Source organism: Bufo bufo, chromosome 7 (genome assembly GCF_905171765.1).
Source record: "Bufo bufo chromosome 7, aBufBuf1.1, whole genome shotgun sequence".
Taxonomy (NCBI): Eukaryota; Metazoa; Chordata; class Amphibia; order Anura; family Bufonidae; genus Bufo; species Bufo bufo.
The window spans coordinates 55,578,292-55,600,635 of NC_053395.1; the positions used below are offsets into that span (position 1 = coordinate 55,578,292).

Consider the following 22,344-nt stretch of genomic DNA (forward strand, 5'->3'; position numbering starts at 1 on the left):
ACTTCTTCTATCGTAAATGGCAGGAGTAACCCTCGTATATCTTCTGTGGATAGGCTCGGAATGTTAATGGAGACTAAAAACTCTGTGATGCGGTCGTCGAGCTGCTGATTAGAGGAGGATGCCGGGAGGTTATACAAAGTCGAGTAGAAGGAGCAAAACTCCTGTGCTATCGCTGGGGTGTTGATGAGTCAGGAGCCTGAGCCCGATTTAATGGCCTGGATAAAGGATTTCCTTTGTCCCTTTAGAAGGCTAGAAACTAATTTGGATCCCCTGTTCCCGTGTAGATATTGTTTAAAACGCAGTGTCTTTAGGGCTCTAGCAGCCCGTACGTTCAGTAGGTCTGTAACCTGCTATGTAACCATAGCCAGGCTATGAGCTGAGCGCTGCGATTGGCCAGCGCTACAGCATAGGAGAAGGAGACTGGGTGGAGCCTAACTATGAACATACCGGAGGCTATAACCAGAGAACGGAGCGGTGCCCGGGGATAACAGTAAGTGCAGGGGGATCCCTGGGCGCCGCTCTACACGTCTGTATAGTCAGTTTAGATACTTTATTCTGGTGAAAGGTCCTCTTTAAGTCAGTCATGGCGGTGGTATGGGGGGCCTGTGCGGATGAGCTGAGGTAGTCAGAGGGGGACACAGGGCAACATATGGAAAACAGAGTATAAACATTGTGATAGAAAGGATTCCTAAATAAGCAAAAACAAAAACGGTATAATTTACCAAAGAGGTCTCAGACCTCAGTAGGGGGAAATTAGTGTGGAAGTGCCCGAGTACCAGGTCTCACACACTAAGCCCATTCAAGGAATGCAAATAGCAGACATAGTTAGGTTATACAGAGTGAAGGCACTAATCATGGAACAGGCACTCTACATCGCCACCCTTGAACAGCTGCCCATTGCTCCAACCTAGCCCAGGGTGGCCATTTTCATGGACTAACTCCAGAACGGTTGGGGCGACAAGATACATGTGGGGAGGGGGGGGTAGGTAAGATCAGGAGTGGTGTATAAGGACAGCAGTAGAGGAGAGAAGAGAGGGGGGGAACCCCATGGGAGAGGAAACAAGCAGGGGCTATATAGAACCTGAGTCCTGCAAGAGGAGGATGTGGCAGCGGCCTCAATGGCGGCGATCATCAGAGGCCCGCATCAAAGTGCGCTTCCAAGGCCTCTGGAGGTATCGATTCAAGGGACCCTCTTCTTTGGGGATTTATTTTTCTGCGCCAAGTGCCATCTCTCCGGCCGCGACAGGCTTGGGAGGTCCAGGATCGGACTGCAGGGGAGCCAAGACTGAATGTCCAGAGCATCTGTTCCCAAGGCCTCCCAGACAGGCGGTAAGTCCTCCGGGAGTCTCACAGTGTATTGCTTCCCCCCGATCACGGTGCTTAAGCTGAAAGGGAACAGCCATCGGACCGGGAGCTTCTTGTCCCTCAGCAGCGAAGTAAGCGGGCAAAGAGTCCTGCGTTTGGGCAGCATGCTCGCCGCCAGGTCTTGAAACAGGAGCACCTTGTGCCCATCTAGAGTGACGTCTCCCTTCTCTCTAGCCGCTCTCAGAATGGCAGCAGTGTCCAAAAAGTTCATTAAGGCACACACCACGTCTCTGGGTGGGTCTCCCGCGGCAGGTTTAGGCTTGAGGGCTCTATGGGCCCTCTGTCACGGCTGTATGTGAGCAACAAGAGCATACACAGTAAATAGAGCTACTGACCGGACCCAAACTAGGGAGGATAAAGGGTGACCCCTGTCAGACCCTCAAAGCTCTCCCTATGCTGCTAAAGCACATGCCCGGATCCAAATGGTGGAACGAGGCATGCCCGCGTACCTAAGACTGATGACCACTGTAACCCCTACAATAGTGGAAGGGGCACGGCCACCGGTGCCCTGCTCAGTATATGGAGGGAACCGATGTCGCCTCAGATCCAGTCAGAAAATAAACAGATACACTACAATGTCTGCACACTTAGCTGAAGGAGCTGCAGCAGCAGAGAAGACGGATCCAAAGACAGCTGGCAATATCCAGAGTACTTGCTGCAGCAGAACACAGGTCCAGTGAAATGATAGCTTACAAGTGAAGATACTCAAGCAAGAGCTACAACTCAAATGAGAAATATAATCCACACCCTACAAAAGGAGGAGGGGTGATTTAAAGGCAGGGAAATCAAACGCAGAAGGAACAGCTGGGAGGAAGGAAACAAAGTAAAAACCTAATCACAGGGGCGGAGAAACAGAGCAGTGAGAACTCCTTCAAGCTCTAGTAGTGACATCATCACAGGGGTGGAGAAACAGAGCTGTGAGAACGTCTCAAAGCTCTGGTAGTGACACCCTCTCGATGACAATGGCGGCGGCTTAGTCTTGTCCCACCAGAAGGGCAAATAGACGGCGTACGATGTCCGCCAGGTCCTCCGCCGGCACCACCTCAGGTATACCGCGTAGGCAAACATTTTTCCTCCGCCCTCTATTCTCCTGGTCCTCCAGGTGCACATAGACCGAGTTAATCATTTTAGACATAGTGGTCAGGTGGTTTTGTACTCCGGCTTCATGCTGAACCAGGAGATCGTGGCTTTCTTCCAGGTATTCAACCCTGTGGCCGAGTTGCTGGAAGCTCCGGGTAAGAGGGAGAGAGTCTGTCTCACCTCTGTTGAAAGATTCAGCGTCTGAGCTGCCAGCATCTGAATCGGAGTCTTCCCGCCCTGAGTCAGTTAGCGCCTCGCGCGCCATCTTGCCGCTCTCAGGGTGCGAGGAGGTTCTTCTATTGAGGAATGTATTCAGGTCTCCCTGTGTCTTTTTTGCCTTCAGGGTGTTCCCTGTCGCACCATCTCTGTCTCTGAAAGTTTTCCCCATCGTGGGTTCTCTGTCTGCTGATTATAGCTGATAAAGCTGGGCAAGCGGCGAGGAGCTCTGGTGGAGACGTCCTACACCATGGCTTGCTGGCTCCGCCCCCCTCCAAAACCGCTTTGGGCATAACACTTTTGTTTAGAGATATTAGTCCCCATTATTGAAGTAAGTGTGCTCCCCAACCTTTTTTTTTTTTAACTTTTTAAAAAGTCACAGTTGATAAATCTGGACTACAACTAACATAGACAATGATGCACGCTTTTTCAACCACTTTTCAAAAGAGGCAAGAGGGGCATAAAATCACAAAAAGTTGCAAATTTTCTCACAAAAAGACCATGAATCAAAATCTGCATCTATTACACCAGAATTCTGCTGCTAATTATACATTCTATTAAAACATTAAACATAAATGCATTACCCTTTACTATATTGTTTCCCAAATTGTGGCTCTCCAGTTGTTGCAGAACTACAGCCCCCATCATGCTTAGACACCCTGCGATTGTGTATCTTGCATTGGAAATCTCATTCCAATTGTTAGGCTATTTATATCATTCTTTTATATCTTTCTTTGACAGGGCCGGGTGTGATGATGTTTTCACTGCTGTCCCCTAATTGCCCACTGATAAAGTGCAGAAAGTGTGGCAGTTGCAGAGAAAGCAGAGCCTCTAGTTATAACGGTAATGCCCCCGTTGCTCCTAGAGGCTCAGTTGCATATATTATAACATCACTTTTCTCAGTAATGCGGGCACATATAAGCATGGGCACATAAGAAATACTGAGGGCACCGTCCTCCCACCTGGGGATTTAAGGAACACAATCCTGACCTAATCCGACCATCCAAGAAATCGGGGTGCAAGGCTTGAACAGAATGAAGTAGAGAACAAGATGCAAAGATAAGCCGCACTCACCATTCGTGTTCACGCTTCTTTATTGTAGGGTATGTTACGGGGGCTGACTCACATGGAGTATCAATCCACAGCTGTAACATACCCTACAATAAAGAAGCGTGAACACGAATGGTGAGTGCGGCTTATCTTTGCATCTTGTTCTCTACATATAAGCATGGGACCAACACAGACGCCTTCAGCTGTGAAGCGCACATGTAACAGGTCAGCCAGTGTCATAGGTACAAATCTGCTGACCGATGCCCTTTAACTGTTTATTTGCATATGGATTTAAAGTACGTTTTTCTCACGAATGAAGCAATAGATCACTTCATTCAGCTGAGCTAGCCCTTCAAGGCTGTCTTTAACAGTACTATCCTAGTGTCAGCCTCCCTTTTAAGAGGCTCCAAGAAAGGATCGTATTGAATATTTTACATGAGATTGCTGCAATATCTTTAATATAATCCTTGCAGTCATTGCTTCAGGCGTCCCTTAGGTAGTCCCTTGCTGACAGCTGCTGATGTAAAACATATTCTTATACCAGTCTGGACAGGAGTGACTCCCAGTGTGTGTGACATGGATCATTGGTTGCTCAGTGTATTTATACAATTGGGTTTCCCAGTTGTCATATGTGCATGCTTAGAGGCAAATACAATTCAAAAATGTATTGAAGATAAATTGTAAAAACTGACCTTGTATGGAGTGGGGCTTCTTATAGTATATTTAGAAATGATTTGAGTCTCACGAGAATAAAAAAAAAACAAAAAAAAAACAACATTTTTTGCGGAATGTACATATGGACACGGAATGAACACGGAGTCATTTCCATTTTTTTCAAGCCCCATTGAAGTAAATGGTTCCGCATACGGATCTGTAAAAAAAAGACACGTCTCATTTATCATTTTCTGCACCTGTTTTAGGCGTAGAAAATGTTCTAAATCTACACCAGCAAGGAGGCTAGGGTAGATTTAGACTGGCGGTGGATGCACGGAACTTTTGTAGAGGCCGCCACCTCTACATCATTTCGACGAATCCACCGCCAGCGCAGAGATAATTTCAACGGATTCCCTTGTGTCTTTTTTGCACAGCTCTCGCTTTTTTTGGTTATTGAGTCTTTATTTTCCAGCAAAGTATTTCTAACATCCATGAGAGTGTCTAAAATGAGCACTGTCTGCGGGGACATGATAGGAGAAAAATTTGAAGGTCTGCAATTATAGAGGTAATTACACAGGCTCAGCCTTGAAAAGTGCATGAAACGCCAGTTGGGAAGTCAACAGTGAAAGGGAGTGAAATTGTATTGTAAAGATTAACTACAAAAAACACACATTATGGGAAAATCAATTTACATGAATTTGTATTCAGAATTGTACATCCGGACAGAAATTCTTGGAAATCAAAATAACAATTACTCTAAGAACAGGCCATCTCACAGCATGGACTCCGCATTTTCCCGGCGTGTGCAAGAAGCGCATTTGCGCTGGTTAAAAGCCCTCTTTCATGTCGAGAAAAGGAAGAGACAGGGGTTAATCATCTAGGTTCAAGTGAGTGCAGCATTATTAACGTATGTGCAGCTGGGGGAGCGAGTCATTTTTATGTAGGTAAGCTCTGCAGGGGCAGGGGATAATCTCCCTCTGTCTTGTAGTGGAAAATAGATATCTTAATTATAATCAATATTCAAGAAAATGACATGCCAGATGGCAAGTGCAGAGCATTTACCCCTCATCCCAGTTCTGTGGCATGGCAGTCTCATGTGACCACATTTACTGGTGGTATATTTTTGGTGATTATATTTTATATAATCAATACTGAGAATAGCATCCTAGGAGCTCAATATAGAGCCACCTTTTTCCATCTAGACTTGAATGCGTCTTATCAGGGGGCAGTACAGAGATCTATCCCATCATCTATTTATCCCCAGGACTGTGACTGTGACGAGGGGACATCCTCTGCGTTTGGAGGAAAGAAGGTTTGTACACAAACATAGAAAAGGGTTCTTTACGGTAAGAGCAGTGAGACTATGGAACTCTCTGCCTGAGGAGGTGGTGATGGTGAGTACAATAAAGGAATTCAAGAGGGGCCTGGATGTATTTCTGGAGTGTAATAATATTACAGGCTATAGCTACTAGAGAGGGGTCGTTGATCCAGGGAGTTATTCTGATTGCCTGATTGGAGTCGGGAAGGAATTTTTTATTCCCCTAAAGTGAGGAAAATTGGCTTCTACCTCACAGGGTTTTTTTTGCCTTCCTCTGGATCAACTTGTAGGATGACAGGCCGAACTGGATGGACAAATGTCTTTTTTCGGCCTTATGTACTATGTTACTATCATCAAGTAAGTCTGTAGACTAAAAATACTGAAAGTGATGCCTTTTACCAAGAAGCATAGCATTGACGGAACACGGGCTGCTGTAAAGTGTCTCATAATACAGGCTGATCTACACTATCATATATGGCAAAGTATGGGTTGTAAGGTTATTAGGCAGTTGTTCTTAAAGGGGTTGACCACTTTCTGGCTACTATAGACAAATATGACCTTTCTTGAAATTCTGTCTTGTCCTATATTTCATAAGGTATGCCACGTTGTTTGCCAAGTCTTTTGAACTGTCCACAGGGATGTCCTGTCCATAAGATGGCCGCTGATGTAGAGTCATGTGACCAGACACATCACTCAGCCTCCTCCATACAAGCACACCACAGCTGAATTAAGCTCCCCACAGTACAAGGGCAGATGCAGTGTATTTCAATGGAGGAGACATCACATGAAGGTGATTTCCCTGGTTACATGATCCTCCATCAGCAACCATCTTATGGACAGGGCCCCCTTGTGGACCGCACAAAAGACGTGGCAAAAAAGAGGGCATGCCTTATGAAATATAGAAAATGGCATAGAATTTCAACAAAGACTATATTAGTAAGTGCCATATAATCATCTCACAAACACATTGGTCAACAGTAACCAGAAAGTGGCCAACCCCTTTAACCATCTCCTGTCCGCCAGTTGACTATAAACGTCCGGGAGGTGGTTTCTGAACGTCCATTCAGAGATCGCAGCTGCACGCTAATTGTGCAGCTGCAGAGCGGGTTGCCCGATGTCAGTGACAGCAGGGCAACCCTTTGAGAAGGCAGGGACAGTTCCCAGGTGTCCATGCCTTCTAGATTGCTGTATACACAAAAAGAGTGAAGTTAAATGTCCCCCAGAGGTCTTGTATGACCTTATGGGGGACGTAAGTGTAAAATAAAAAATTTAAAAATAAAGTTTTAAAAACAAAAAAGGTTTCACATGTAAAAAAATAAATAAAATTCCCCAAGTAAGGAATTAAAAATTATTATTTTTTAAATACAAAAAAATAAAAAAAAATAAACATATTTTGTATTCCCGCATCCGGGACAGTCGGCTCTATAAATATATCACATGATCCACCCAGTCCGATAAACACCATAAAAAAAAAAAATCACCTCATCCCACAAAAAATTAGCCCCTACATAAGAAAATCATTTAAAAACTAAAAAACCTAGAGCTCTCAGAACATGGACACATTAAAACATCATTTTTTTTGTTTAAAAAATGCTATTATTGTGTAAAATTTAAATAAATAAGAAAATGTATACATATTGGTCCGTAACGATCTGCTCTATAAAAATGTCACATGACCTAACCCCTCAGGTGAACGCTGTGAAAATAAATAAATAAAAACTGTGCTAAAACAACCAATTTTTTGGTCACCTTGCCCCATAAAGTGTTATAATGAATATTTAAAAAATCATATGTATTGTAAGAAGGAACAAGGGGCCATCATTGACGGAAGATACGTGTCACCGAGGTTCCTGGCCTCGGTGAGGTAAGAACCAGATTTTTCCCTGAAGTGTCAGTTTTAAGCTGCAGTCTGACACTTCAGCTGTTAGTATGGCTGTAAAGCCGATCCGGGCCGGTTCTTATCGGGAGCAGCCAAAGAGCAGGGTGGGTGGCTGTTCCCCACGGTTCCAGGCCGGGTTTTGGGCTGGGATATAAAAACCCAGCCAGCATGTTCAGCTGGTGTGGATTATCCTCCATGACTGAGAAGCTGAGGAGTCTGTGGTTTGAGACACTGAGGCCATCTATTTGTGAGAGCCGCAGGCTGGGGAAACAGGCCTCTAAAGCTTGCTGCGGACTGTGGGTGAAAATCATCTGCTGACCAGGTGAAGTCTTTTTGCACTGTGGACTTTTTGTGGTGTGAACAGGCACCAAAACTGAACACTTACTTTTGGCTTGTTTTTGTTTGCTATGTGTGAATAAACACTGAACTTTGATTTACAACCTTGTTTTTGCCTCTGTACTGCGCCCACTTACCCTGCATACCAGAGCGAATCCCCACAGTACCCCAAAATAGTACCAATAAAACTGGCATCTTATCCCCTAGTTTCCAAAATGGGGTCACTTTTTGGGAGTTTCGACTGTAAGGGTGCATCAGGGGGGCTTCAAATGAGACATGGCATCTAAAAACCAGTTCAGCAAAATCTGCCTTTCAAAATCCATGTGGCGCTCCTTTTCTTCTACGCCCCCCCGTGTGCTCTTACATCAGTTTACAACCACATGCGGTGTGTTTCTGTAAACCGCAGAATCAGGGTAATAAATATTCAGTTTTGTTTGGCTGTTAACCCTCGATGTGTTAAAGAAAAAAATGTATTAAAGAAAAAATCAGCCAAAAAAGTGAAATTTAAAAATTTGATCTCCATTCCTTTAATTCTCGTGGAACACCTAAAGGGTTAACAAAGTTAGTAAAATCAGTTTTAAGTAACTTGAGGGGTGTAGTTTCTACAATGGGGTCATTTATGGGGCTATCCCCTAGGTAAGCCCCACAAAGTGACTTCAGACCTGAACTGGTCCTTAAAAAGTGGGTTTTAGCAATTTTCGTAAAAATTAAAGAATTGCTTCTAAAATTCTAAGCCTTCTACCGTCCTAAAAAAATAAAATGACCTTTAAAAAATGATGCCAACATAAAGTAGACATATGGGGAATGTTAAGGGCTTCTTTCACCCCCCATTGTGCAATTTTCATTAGACGACATTATCTATTTGCTAATGTCAGCTGAGTGCAATCATATATGTCCTACCTTTTGTCTGTGGCTTATTTCTTGTAAAAATCATACTTTTAGCATATGCAAATTTCTTCACTACCAGCAAGTTGGGCGTGTACTTGCTGGTAGCCGCCGCATCTGCCGCTTCTAGACACGCCCCATCTCACCTTGATATACAGGGCCAGCGAGCTCTCTCCTCCTCCCGCTGGCCCCGTCTGCTGCTGAATTACCGCGCCTGCGCCGTAACGTTCCTCGATCGGCGCAGGCGTACTGAGTGAAGGACGCGCGCTTGCCAGCTCCTTCCTCAGTGCGCCTGTGCCGATTACGTCACACTACACCCAGAAGAGAAGACTGCCCGCATCAGCGATAATCGGCAGTCTTCTCTTCCGGGTGTAGTGTGACGTAATCGGCGCAGGCGCACTGAGGAAGGAGCTGGCAAGCGCGCATCCTTCACTCAGTACGCCTGCGCCGATCGAGGAATGTTACGGCGCAGGCGCGGGAATTCAGCAGCAGACGGGGCCAACGGGAGTAGGAGAGCGCTCGCTGGCCCTGTCTATCAAGAGGAGATGGGGCGTGTCTAGATGCGGCGGCTACCAGCAAGTACACGCCCAACTTGCTGGTAGTGAAGAAATTTGCATATGATAAAAGTATGATTTTTACAAGAAATAAGCCACAGACAAAGGTAGGACATGTATGATTGCAAATAGCTAATGTCGGCTAATGAAAATTGCACAATGGGGGGTGACAGAAGCTCTTTAAGTAATAAATATTTTATGAGGTATCACTTTCTGTTTTAAAAGCAGAGAAATAGAAATTTTAAAAATTGCAAATTTTTCAAAATTTTGGTAAATTTGGGATTTTTTCATAAATAAAGGTGAAATATATTGACTCAAATTTATGACTATCATGAAGTACAATGTGTCACGAGAAAACAATCTCTGAATGGCTTGGATAAGCAAAAGCGTTCCAAAGCTATTATTACATAAAGTGACATATGTCAGATTTGCTAAATTAGGCCTGGTCAGGAAGGGGGCAAATGGCCCGGATGTGAAGTGGTTAAAGAGGACTGGTCATCTCTCCTGACATGTTAATATTAGTAACATGGCCATTTTTAGCACCAACTAAAGTCTATGGGGCTATTCACATGGCCACTTTTTTAATGGTCAGTGAATAGCGGTTGCCAAAAAATAGGAGATGTCCGGGCCCCATTGAAATCAGTGGGACCTTTTTTAACGGGCGTATAGACAGGAGTGCACCCGTTAAAAATGGGTACACTAGTTCAATATGGCCTTTTAGGGGTTAATTAAAAATTAAATCACTCACCTTATCCACTTGCGAAGGACCCACGTTCAGCGTGATGATGTCACCATGCGATCTTGCTGGGAGTACGCCGTGACATCATCATGCTTAGAGCAGGTCCTTCTGAATCAAGACAGAAGCGACTGCCATTGCATGTGCAAGAGGTGAGTGATTTATTTGTTTCTTCTAAAAAAAAAAGTATTCCAGCTGGGGGCCACTATGGGGACATTATTACTGCGGGGGCCACTATGGGTGACATTATTACTGCGGGGGACATTATGTATACTGCAGGGGTTGGGATTTTATTTAAATAAAGCCAATGATATTCAACAATTTTTAACAGCAATGAAAAATGGATACAAAACGACCATTAAAAACAGACAGACGGACAGAAAATAGATGCACAAATGGTTGAAAAATGGCCAGGAAAAACTGGCAGTGTGTCCGTTTAACAGCGTCTTTTTTCACGTGATACTGTACCCGTGAATCCAGAAAAAATTAATATGCAAGCTCACAACGCATGCACTTCCTAAATGGTAACAATTTTAAACTAGATGGTGTCGTTTCTGAAGAAACCACAGGATTAACAGTTAAAGAGCGGCTGTAATTAAAATTTTCCCATATAAAACAAATGGCTGAAATGTGATTGGCTGTTAAAGGCTCCACCCACTTTTCCTAAATTCTAACCACACTCACCAAGTGACCCATGGTGCCAATTTGGGGACTCTGGCTTTCATATTGTAAGAATACCAGCTTTTTACATTTTCTCATTGAAGTGAATAGGGAAAATCTGATTGGTTGTTTGTGGCTCCGCCCACTTTTAAAATTTGAATTCCCGTCACCCAGTAACAGAATGTAATAAGTTTGAAGACCCTACCATTAACATTGTAAGAATGGCAGCAATTTAAATATTCCCATTGAATAGCACTAGGTAATATTTGATTGGCTGTTTTAAGCTCCACCCAGTTTTCCGAATTTTAAGCCCAGTCACCCAGTCATGGTCTGTGCCAAGATTGGGGCCTCTGGCTTTAAAACTGTGAGAATAGCAGTATTTGAAAGTTTTACATTTAAGTTAATAGGTGAAATCTGATTGGCTGTTTTAGGCTCCACCCACTTTCCCTAAATTTTTACCGCAGTCACCCAGTGAGTAATTGTGCTAAGTTTGGGACAATTGGCATTTAAACTGTTATAATAGCAGCAGTTTATCTGCTTTTGATTAAGGTCAAAGGCTGAAATCTGTTTGGCTGTTGTTGCCCCGCCCATTCATAATTGTGAACCACAGTCACCTAGTGACTAACACTTTAAGGTTTGGGAATTATGGCATTTAACGTGTAAAAATGGCAGCAGTTTTATTGTTTTCTATTGAAAATCAATGAGTGAAATTTGATTGGCGGCTGTTGGTGGCTCCGCCCACTTTTTCTAACTTTGAAGTGGAAACACCCAATGACCACATTTGTGATATTTGAGGTCCATGACATCAATAATGTGAGAATGGCAGCATTTTTAGTTTTTTTTACATTTAATTCAATCAAATAAATCTGATTAGTTATTTTTGGCCCCGCCCACTTTTCAGAATTTTTATCCCAGTCCTCCAGTGACCAACTGTGCCAAGTTTGAGGACCCTGCCATTAACAGTCTAAGAGCAGCGGCAGTTTTAAATTTTCCCATTTAAACAAATGGCTGAAATTTGATTGGCGTTTGTAGACTCCACCCACTTTTAATAAATTTTAACCCCAGTGACCCACGGTGCCAAGTTTGGGTATTCTGGCTTAAATACTGTAAGAATGACAGCAATTAAAATTTTCTTATTGAAGTCAATAGGGGAAATCTGGTTGTTTGTGGCTCCACCCACTTTTTAGAGTCCCCAAAATGTGACAGAAATTTTCAGGTTGACCCCATGACTAAGTGACCCAAGTTTGGTGAGTTTAACTTCAAAGCTGTACCAGTGGCAAAAGTTGACAATTTTCCAATAAAACTCTATGACAAAAAGTGGGGTCTTCGGGGGGCCGCCCCAGGGGCCCAGAGGGTGGGATCGGTTAACAAAGCACAAGCAACCTATTTAGATATGTGCCGAACAAGTGTGCAAAGTTTGTACTTCTAAAACTGTGGGTGGAGTAGCGTATAGAAAATAACTACATTTTCATTGGCAGTTGCTAGCTCCGCCCACTTTGGGGTGTCCCATCAAAATTTGCCCTTTTATTCGGGTTGACACCAACAATATGTGGTCCGAGTTTGGGGAGTGCGGCTTCAAAACTGTGCGAGTGGGAGCATTTTCCCTGTCATAGTCAATGGCAAAAAAGGGGTCTTCGGTGGTCCGCCGCAGGGGCCCGGAGGGTGAGATCGCTTATTAAAGCACAAGCAACTTACCTCACTATAGGTCGAAGAAGTGTGGAAAGTTTGGCGTTTGTAACCCCAAAACTGTAGGAGGAGTAGAGTATAGAAAAAGGGGGGGGGGGCGGAGAAGAAGAATAAAACGGATGTTACAAAAGAACAGGATGTTACAGAAGAACAGGATGTTACAAAAGAACAGGATGTTACAGAAGAACAGGATGTTACAGAAGAACAGGATGTTACAGAAGAACAGGATGTTACAGAAGAACAGTAATAGCAGGATGTTACAGGCTTTATCAAGCCAACATAACAATGGATCAGATATGGCAGTTAACAATAAGGCTGGATCTAACCATAATAAAAAGAGTACCGTATTTTTCGCCCCATAAGACGCACTTTTTCTCCCCCCAAAATGGGGAGAAAATGCCCCTGCGTCTTATAGGGCGAATGCTGGCAGTTTTACATCGCAAGCTGCGATGTGCGAGCGGGGGAGGGACTGGGAGGATGAGCTGGGGGCCAGCAATAGCGGCTCCGGTATACTAATATAAAATATCTTATTCCAGGCATGGCTAACCTGTGGCTCTCCAGCTGTTGTAAAACTACAATTCCCACCATTCCCTGCTGTAGGCTGATAGCTGTTGGCAGTCTGGGCATGCTGGGAGTTGTAGTTTTGCAACATCTGGAGAGCCTCAGGTTGGCCATCCCTGTCTTATTCAATTAATAGTTATTAAACATGCCCCCCCCCCACTCCTAATAGTACCGTACATCCTAACCGCTTCAGTAGAATGCAGGCAGGCCAGGCAGGCGGCAGCGTAACTCCCTGATGTCACGTGCCTGCGCCGCCTACTTTATGAATGAAGCAGGCGGCGCAGGCAAGTGACATCAGTGAGTGGCGCGCCGGCCTGCCTGCGTTGTACTGAAGCGGTTAGGATGTACGGTACTATTAGGAGTGGGGGGGGCATGTTTAATAACTATTAATTGAATAAGACATTTTATATTAGTATACTGGAGCGGGGGGGGGGGAATCTGTGGATGACATTTTTATGGGGGACATCTGTGGATGGCACAGTTATGGGCTGGGGGGTCTGTGGATGGCACTGTTATGGGGTGGGGGGTCTGTGGATGGCACATATATAACAGTGCCACCCACAGATCCCCCCTCTAACAGTGCCACCCACAGATCCCCCCTCTAACAGTGCCACCCACAGATCCCCCCTCTAACAGTGCCATCCACAGATCCCCCCTGTAGCAGTGCCAGCCACAGATCCCCCCTGTAACAGTGCAAGCCACAGATCCCCCCCCCATAACAGTGTCCGTCATCCACAGATCCCCCCATAACAGTGTCCTTCACAGATCCCCAGTAATAGTGCCATCCACAGACCACCATTAGTTCCAAACCCAGCAAAAGCACACCTTTTGGTTAAAAAATTTTTTTTTCTTATTTTCCACCCCAAAAACCTAGGTGTGCCTTATGGGCCGGTGCGTCTTATAGGGCGAAAAATCCGGTAATAAAAAAGAGTAACCTATAAATAGAAGTATTTTTATATACGCATATATCGAGAAATACATTTTATCCAAGTCAACCATCCTTATGTAACATGAATAAACTGTGCATATACTAAATATATGCTTCACTAAAAAGTTCATTCATTTTGACTGTGATAAAGAAAATCGTGCATTTAGCTCAAAAATATTTATAAAGATAGCAACCATACAGTTGCAAGAAAAAGTATGTGAACCCTTTGGAATTATATAAATTTCTGCACAAATTGGTCATAAAATGTGATCTGATCTTCATCTAAGTCAAAGCAATAGACAATCACAGTCTGCTTAAACTAATAACACACAAAGAATTAAATGTTACCATGTTTTTATTGAACACACTATGTAAACATTCACAGTGCAGGTGGAAAAAGTATGTGAACCCCTAGACTAATGACATCTCCAAGAGCTAATTGGAGTGAGGTGTCAGCCAACTGGAGTCCAATCAATGAGATGAGATTGGAGGTGTTGGTTACAGCTGCCCTGCTCTATAAAAAACACACACCAGTTCTGGGTTTGCTTTTCACAAGAAGCATTGCTTGATGTGAATGATGCCTCGCACAAAAGAGCTCTCAGAAGACCTACGATTAAGAATTGTTGACTTGCATAAAGCTGTAAAGGGTTATAAAAGTATCTCCAAAAGCCTTGCTGTTCATCAGTCCATGGTAAGACAAATTGTTTATAAATGGAGAAAGTTCAACACTGCTGCTACTCTCCCTAGGAGTGGCCGTCCTGTAAAGATGACTCCAAGAGCACACCACCAAGAGCACACCACAGACTGCTCAATGAGGTGAAGAAGAATCCTAGAGTGTCAGCTAAAGACTTACAAAAGTCTCTGACATATGCTAACATCCCTGTTAGCGAATCTACGATACGTAAAACACTAAACAAGAATGGATTTCATGGGAGGATACAACAGAGGAAGCCACTGCTGTCCAAAAAAAGCATTGCTGCACGTTTACAGTTTGCACAAGAGCACCTGGATGTTCCACAGCAGTACTGGCAAAATATTCTGTGGACAGATGTAACCAAAGTTGAGTTGTTTGGAAGAAACACACAACACTATGTGTGGAGACTATGTGTGGCACAGCACACCAACATCAAAACCTCATCCCAACTGTGAAGTATGGTGGTGGGTGCATCATGGTTTGGGGCTGCTTTGCTGCATCAGGGCCTGGGCGGATTGCTATCATCAAAGGAAAAATGAATTCCCAAGTTTATCAAGACATTTTGCAGGAGAACTTAAGGCCATCTGTCCACCAGCTGAAGCTCAACAGAAGATGGGTGTTGCAACAGGACAACGACCCAAAGGATAGAAGTAAATCAACAACAGAATGGCTTAAACAGAAGAAAATACGCCTTCTGGAGTGGCCCAGTCAGAGTCCTGACCTCAACCCGATTGAGATGCTGTGGCATGACCTCAAGAAAGCGATTCCCACCAGACATCCCAAGAATATTGATGAACTGAAACAGTTCTGTAAAGAGGAATGGTCAAGAATTACTCCTGACCGTTGTGCACGTCTGATCTGCAACTAGAGGAAACGTTTGGTTGAAGTTATTGCTGCCAAAGGAGGTTCAACCAGTTATTAAATCCAAGGGTTCACATACTTTTTCCACCTGCACTGTGAATGTTTACATGGTGTGTTCAATAAAAACATGATAACATTTAATTCTTTGTGTGTTATTAGTTTAAGCAGACTGTGATTGTCTATTGTTGTGACTTAGATAAAGATCAGATCACATTTTATGACCAATTAGTGCAGAAATCCATATAATTCCAAAGGGTTCACATACTTTTTCTTGCAACTGTATGCATATGGCTTGGAGCTAAGTTCTCATCCCATCGAGCAGTGCAGAGGGAACCCCCCAATTATAAATTATAAATTTTGAAGGAAGGAGGGTAAGACATCAGATCAGGGGCCCCACTAAAAGATGAGAAGGTTCATCTTTGGAGTCCTATCCAATTCTTGCACTACTAATATTCAAGAGTCATAAGGCCTTTTCTCTTAAATTGTATAAGTGAGGGCACGAATCACAGGGTTGGCATTTCAAATTACCCAAACGAGATCCAAGTATAGCAGTATAAAGAAACAAAATAACAGCAGCAGCTCATACACTAGACTGTGGACTGACCGGCAGCAGCTCATACACTAGACTGTAGACTGACCGGCAGCAGCTTATACACTAGTTTGTGGACTGACCGGCAGCAGCTTATACACTAGACTGTGGACTAACCAGCAGCAGCTTAGACACTAGTTTGTGGACTGACCGGCAGCAGCTTATACACTAGACTGTGGACTGACCGGCAGCAGCTTATACACTAGTTTGTGGACTGACCGGCAGCAGCTTATACACTGGACCAGTGGTGGTGAACCTATGGCACGGGTGCCAGAGGCGGCAATCAGAACCCTCTCTGTGGGCACCCGCACCCTGGAAAAAGTGTATGGTGTACTAATATGTCTTAGACATTTCCTGCTATTCATCAGTGCAGGGCGCGTTATGAATGGCACAAGCATCACATTGAATGTAGGCAGGCTAATATAGCTAAATGATAAAGTACATGGGAGAGATACTACAGGGTGGGCCATTTATATGGATACACCTTAATAAAATGGGAATGGTTGGTGATATTAACTTCCTGTTTGTGGCACATTAGTATATGTGAGGGGGGAAACTTTTCAAGATGGGTGGTGACCATGGCAGCCATTTTGAAGTCGGCCATTTTGAATCCAACTTTTGTTTTTTCAATAGGAAGAGGGTCATGTGACACATCAAACTTATTGGGAATTTCAGAAAAACAATGGTGTTCTTGGTTTTAACGTAACTTTATTCTTTCATGAGTTATTTACAAGTTTCTGACCACTTATAAAATGTGTTCAATGTGCTGCCCATTGTGTTGGATTGTCAATGCAACCCTCTTCTCCCACTCTTCACACACTGATAGCAACACCGCAGGAGAAATGCTAGTACAGGCTTCCAGTATCCGTAGTTTCAGGTGCTGCACATCTCGTATCTTCACAGCATAGACAATTGCCTTCAGATGACCCCAAAGGTAAAAGTCTAAGGGGGTCAGATCGGGAGACCTTGGGGGCCATTCAACTGGCCCACGACGACCAATCCACTTTCCAGGTAACTGTTCATCTAGGAATGCTCGGACCTGACACCCATAATGTGGTGGTGCACCATCTTGCTGGAAAAACTCAGGGAACGTGCCAGCTTCAGTGCATAAAGAGGGAAACACATCATCATGTAGCAATTTCGCATATCCAGTGGCCTTGAGGTTTCCATTGATGAAGAATGGCCCCACTATCTTTGTACCCCATATACCACACCATACCATCAATTTTTTTGTTCCAACAGTCTTGGAGGGATCTATCCAATGTGGGTTAGTGTCAGACCAATAGCGGTGGTTTTGCTTAACTTCACCATTCACATAAAAGTTTGCCTCATCACTGAAAAAATCTTCTGCGTAAACTGAGGGTCCTGTTCCAATTTTTGTTTTGCCCATTCTGCAAATTCAGTGCGCCGATCTGGGTCATCCTCGTTGAGATGCTGCAGTAGCTGGAGTTTGTAAGGGTGCCATTTGTGAGTAGCTAATATCCGCCGAAGGGATGTTCGACTAATGCCACTCTCCAGTGACATGCGGCGAGTGCTACGCTGTGGGCTCTTGCTGAATGAAGCTAGGACAGCCACTGATGTTTCTTCATTAGAGACAGATTTCATGCGTCCACATTTTGGCAAATCCAACACTGAACCAGTTTCATGAAACTTAGCAAGCAGTTTGCTAACTGTAGCATGGGAGATGGGTGGTCTCGTAGGGTGTCTTGCATTGAAATCTGCTGCAATGACCCGGTTACTGTGTTCACCAGACATCAACACAATTTCTATCCGCTCCTCACGTGTTAACCTCAGCGACATGTCAATGGCTGTAAACAAAGAGAAACTTGTAAATAACTCATGAAAGAATAAAGTTACGTTAAAACCAAGCACACCATTGTTTTTCTTGTGAAATTCCCAATAAGTTTGATGTGTCACATGACCCTCTTCCTACTGAAAAAACAAAAGTTGGATTCAAAATGGCCAACTTCAAAATGGCCGCCATGGTCACCACCCATCTTGAAAAGTTTCCCCCCTCACATATACTAATGTGCCACAAACAGGAAGTTAATATCACCAACCATTCCCATTTTATTAAGGTGTATCCATATAAATGGCCCACCCTGTACATTGGACTGTAGTATTCAGGTAATATTGGCTTGTTGGTACTTTGCGATAAATAAGTGGATTCCAGGTTGCAGTTTGGGCACTCGGTCTGTAAAAGGTTTGCCATTACTGCACTAAAGTGTGGACTGACCGGCAGCAGCTCATACACTAGTGTGTGGACTGACCGTCAGCAGCTTATAAACTAGACTGTGGACTGACCATCAGCAGCTCATACACTAGACTGTAGACTGACCGTCAGCAGCTCATACACTAGACTGTAGACTGACCGTCAGCAGCTCATACACTAGTGTGTGGACTGACCGTCAGCAGCTCATACACTAGACTGTAGACTGACCATCAGCAGCTCATACACTAGTGTGTGGACTGACCGTCAGCAGCTCATACACTAGACTGTGGACTGACCATCAGCAGCTCATACACTAGTGTGTGGACTGACCGTCAGCAGCTCATACACTAGACTGTAGACTGACCGTCAGCAGCTCATACACTAGACTGTAGACTGACCGTCAGCAGCTCATACACTAGACTGTAGACTGACCGTCAGCAGCTCATACACTAGACTGTAGACTGACCGTCAGCAGCTCATACACTAGACTGTAGACTGACCGTCAGCAGCTCATACACTAGACTGTAGACTGACCGTCAGCAGCTCATACACTAGACTGTGGACTGACCATCAGCAGCTCATACACTAGACTGTGGACTGACCGTCAGCAGCTCATACACTAGTGTGTGGACTGACTAGCAGCTGCTCATACACTAGACTGTGGACTGACTAGCAGCTGCTCATACACTAGACTGTGGACTGACCGTCAGCAACTCATACACTAGTGTGTGGACTGACCAGCAGCAGCTTTGTTCCTTTCTATGGGAAAACAAAAAACAAAAAGAACATGGAGCTCATAAGTACCCATAAAAAATTATTTTATTACATATACAATATATAACAGACATCATGCCGTTTAAATAAAGGAGGACGTGCCAGAAAAAAAGCACCATCCCGGCAGTAACAGGATCATGAACAGTAGTTACCATCAGAATGACGAATAACGCATATGTACACACAGGCCCCAAGATGATAAAGGACACAATCCCAAACAGAACAATGTAATGAAGCCGACTCGCCAAACAACCGGACTGCGAGGACCAGGATGGCACTACTCCTGTCTATGGGAGTTCCAAGCTCAGCCGAGAAAGTTTGCATTTTGGGAGTTGTAGTTTCACAACCGCTGGCGTTGCTGACCCCTGGTGTAGGTGATTGCCAACATGGTTGGAGGGGTGTTGTGGGCATTGTAAATGGTAGTAGAAGTTGCTGTGGGGACTACAGATGCTATTATGTGGGTACAATGGCATTAGAAAATATGCTAATATACAGTATGTGCCGTATTGATGATGCTTTGTGTTCATACATATGCAGTGTGACTGATGTTACATTATACATGCAATATGGCGGACAGATATGCATTGTGGTGGACATTATACATTTATATGCACTATGGTTAATAGTATTACATGCGCTAAAGAAAGTATGGTATATATGACCCATTAATTCAGGGCTGTGGCTATGGCAGGAGGTGTAGTAAAAACTGTCCTACCCCTACTCCCATTTTCTAGATCTTCCCTACATACTTCTTAAAAGTGAATATTTTTGCCACAGTGATTTTGTTTTCTAGACCATATATACAAAACCATTCATGTAGGATCAGAGTCAGAACAAGCAGCAAGTACCCAGCAGGAATGTATCGCTAATGTACTTCATCATTTAATGAAACCTCCTTAATTAGGAGACCGCTAAGTAGAGCATCATTGCAGCTCACTCTCTCTGTACTGTTCCTGCAAATCCCCAGAATGGAATTCACTTCACATGACGTCACTTAACTCTGCACTTACACAGCAATAGACATGGATCCCCTTTAGGCTGGAAACACAAGTACATTTAGTTTTTACTGCGGTTTGAAGTACATTTGTGACCCTATTACTATATTTCTGCCGTTGGCTCAAAAAGCTGCATCAAGAACTGAAGGTGTGAGTTCCAGTAGGTAAGGTAGGTATCTGGACAACTTTTTTCTATAAACCCTATTAGGTTCTATGAAAAGGAACCCCTCTTGAAACTCCCCTCTATGAATAGGGCAGGGGGCAGTTCCCACTCTGGCAGACTCAACCATATGACTGACTTTTCCAAGCTTCCCACCTTCTCCCTAATTTATAAGAGCTGGGGGTTAGGGAAGCTGGAGCCACCACAATCAGTTTATTGCTGGGGCAGATAAGACAATCCCCATTACTTTCTATGTATTCACTAAATCTGCATCGAGTCCAATATAAGTCTGTATCTGTGAAATATTTATTCAAAAGCAGCTGGTTCTTTTTGGCTACGGTGGATTTTAGCATAAAGACAATTTGCTACAACCTTTCATTTTCGAAAATCTGATGTATTATATGAGGGATACAGTGGTGCCATTGGTAAGGTCTTCTGTTGTGAAGGAGGGACATTTTCATGATTTGTTGACCATTTATCCCATTGATGTGATTCTTCATAGAAGCAGCTCTAGAAGCGGTGGAAATTCACATCACAGACAGACATTGTTGGCGAAGTATTGGTTTGGCTCCATAGCTGGAATCTTTATAGAGTTATGGAGTCAAGTGGAGGTTTTTGTACAATCTCCTAATTCTTTTAAGTAATGGGTAAAATTGAACCATAAGTGTTAAGCAATGGTAATTGCATTGCTGTATTTGTGCTGGGGGAGGCGGGGCCACACAGGGTTAAAAGGCAGCAGCCGTTACCTGCTGCACGATCACCGGCACTTCTGCCCACCCAACCCCCCCCCCCCCCTTTTCTACACATAATCCACACTGGGGTAGCCCCCTTCAGGCTACCCTCAATACAGCAGTTCCGGCATAACTCTACTGCTTCAGGTAGGTACGGTTAGGTAGGTTGTCACAGAGCCGATCCTAGCACAAATGATGTTTGGCTATTGCATCTGCTAGGAAGTTGGATGTGGAGCCTTGTTGTGTTACACATATATAGCATTTATGGTCATACTCTTCCGACAGTCACATTATTATAGGTAATTGCCATGACTAGCGTGTTCCACACTCAGTGATGTTCACAGTGGAATATGTTCTTGCATTTGCCACAGTCATTTTGTAATTTGTCCCTTTTATCTATGTCTTTTTCTGTCTTTCAGTGACATTCAAGGCAATGGAGAACAAGGAAGCAAAGGCAGTCGATCTAAAGTGGCCTCTCGATTTCCAAAATTATCTCGAAGCCACCAGAGAGACTACCGGAACCCTGAACCACAAAGTGGAGATCTCTGAGCACTTTATTTCATGCCAAGGCAGATAAGAACTGAACTCTGCAAAATGCCTCCTGTCCAGAAATAGGTCACATTACCACTTATGGAATCTTCTCCTAGAAAAAGATGCACACATCTTACGAAGAAATCATCACACTTTTTCTGTTGCTCAAACAAAGGCCATCACTTTGAGGCTTTACTTTATCTTGCACATTGATGACTAATGTCACAGGGTCACCTGGATCATGCTAAGTATAATCAGATTCTTATTTTTAGGAATTTTATCATGATTGGAGCACACCAACAAAGCGTGGTCTGTATCTAACGGCCTGATGCAGCTTAGTAGATTATTTTGATGATGATAACTTTCTATGGACACATCTAGCCTTGAATGACTAACAGTGTTTTTTGAAAACTGCCATGTTTGATGATTGCCTTGTTGGGTAAAATCACTGATATTATTGTTACTATATTGAGATCATAGTTTTCTATAGCTCACTTCAAGCCAACTCATATAAAATACAAACTTGCGGGTCAAAAAAATAAGTACAATCAAGCCTGATTATCACTGGAGTCTTAAAGGGACTTTAAATAGACTAACATGCATGGGCTTATCTTAGGATAGGCCATCCATGTTTGACCAATGGAGCTCTAACCTCTGAAAAAAAAAAAAAACTAGTTACATAATGTGGGATCCCTATTGATCAAAAGCAATCTGCAAGTGATCAATGTCCCTAAAGTTCCACCACAGAAACAAGTAGGCATTAAGTAGTGCTCATTAAAACAATGGGCTAGCCATGTATACGTTGACATACTGGGTCCTCAAAAGCAGTGTTCCAACCTGCCGGTCATGTTTTCAGGATTTCCTTGGTATTGAACAGGTGATATAATTA

The 22,344-nt window shown here is 43.7% G+C and overlaps 1 protein-coding gene across 1 annotated transcript in view; it reads left to right on the top strand.

Moving 5' to 3' along the window:
* The window catches only part of SNX29 (sorting nexin 29), a 581,792-nt gene extending 559,710 nt beyond the window's left edge, over positions 1 to 22,082 (top strand). The window contains exon 21 of the mRNA XM_040441656.1: positions 21,344 to 22,082. Coding sequence (XP_040297590.1) covers positions 21,344 to 21,473 — 130 coding nt within the window. The 3' untranslated portion in view covers positions 21,474 to 22,082. The remainder of the gene's footprint in view (positions 1 to 21,343) is intronic.
* Positions 22,083 to 22,344: the final 262 nt, after the last annotated feature.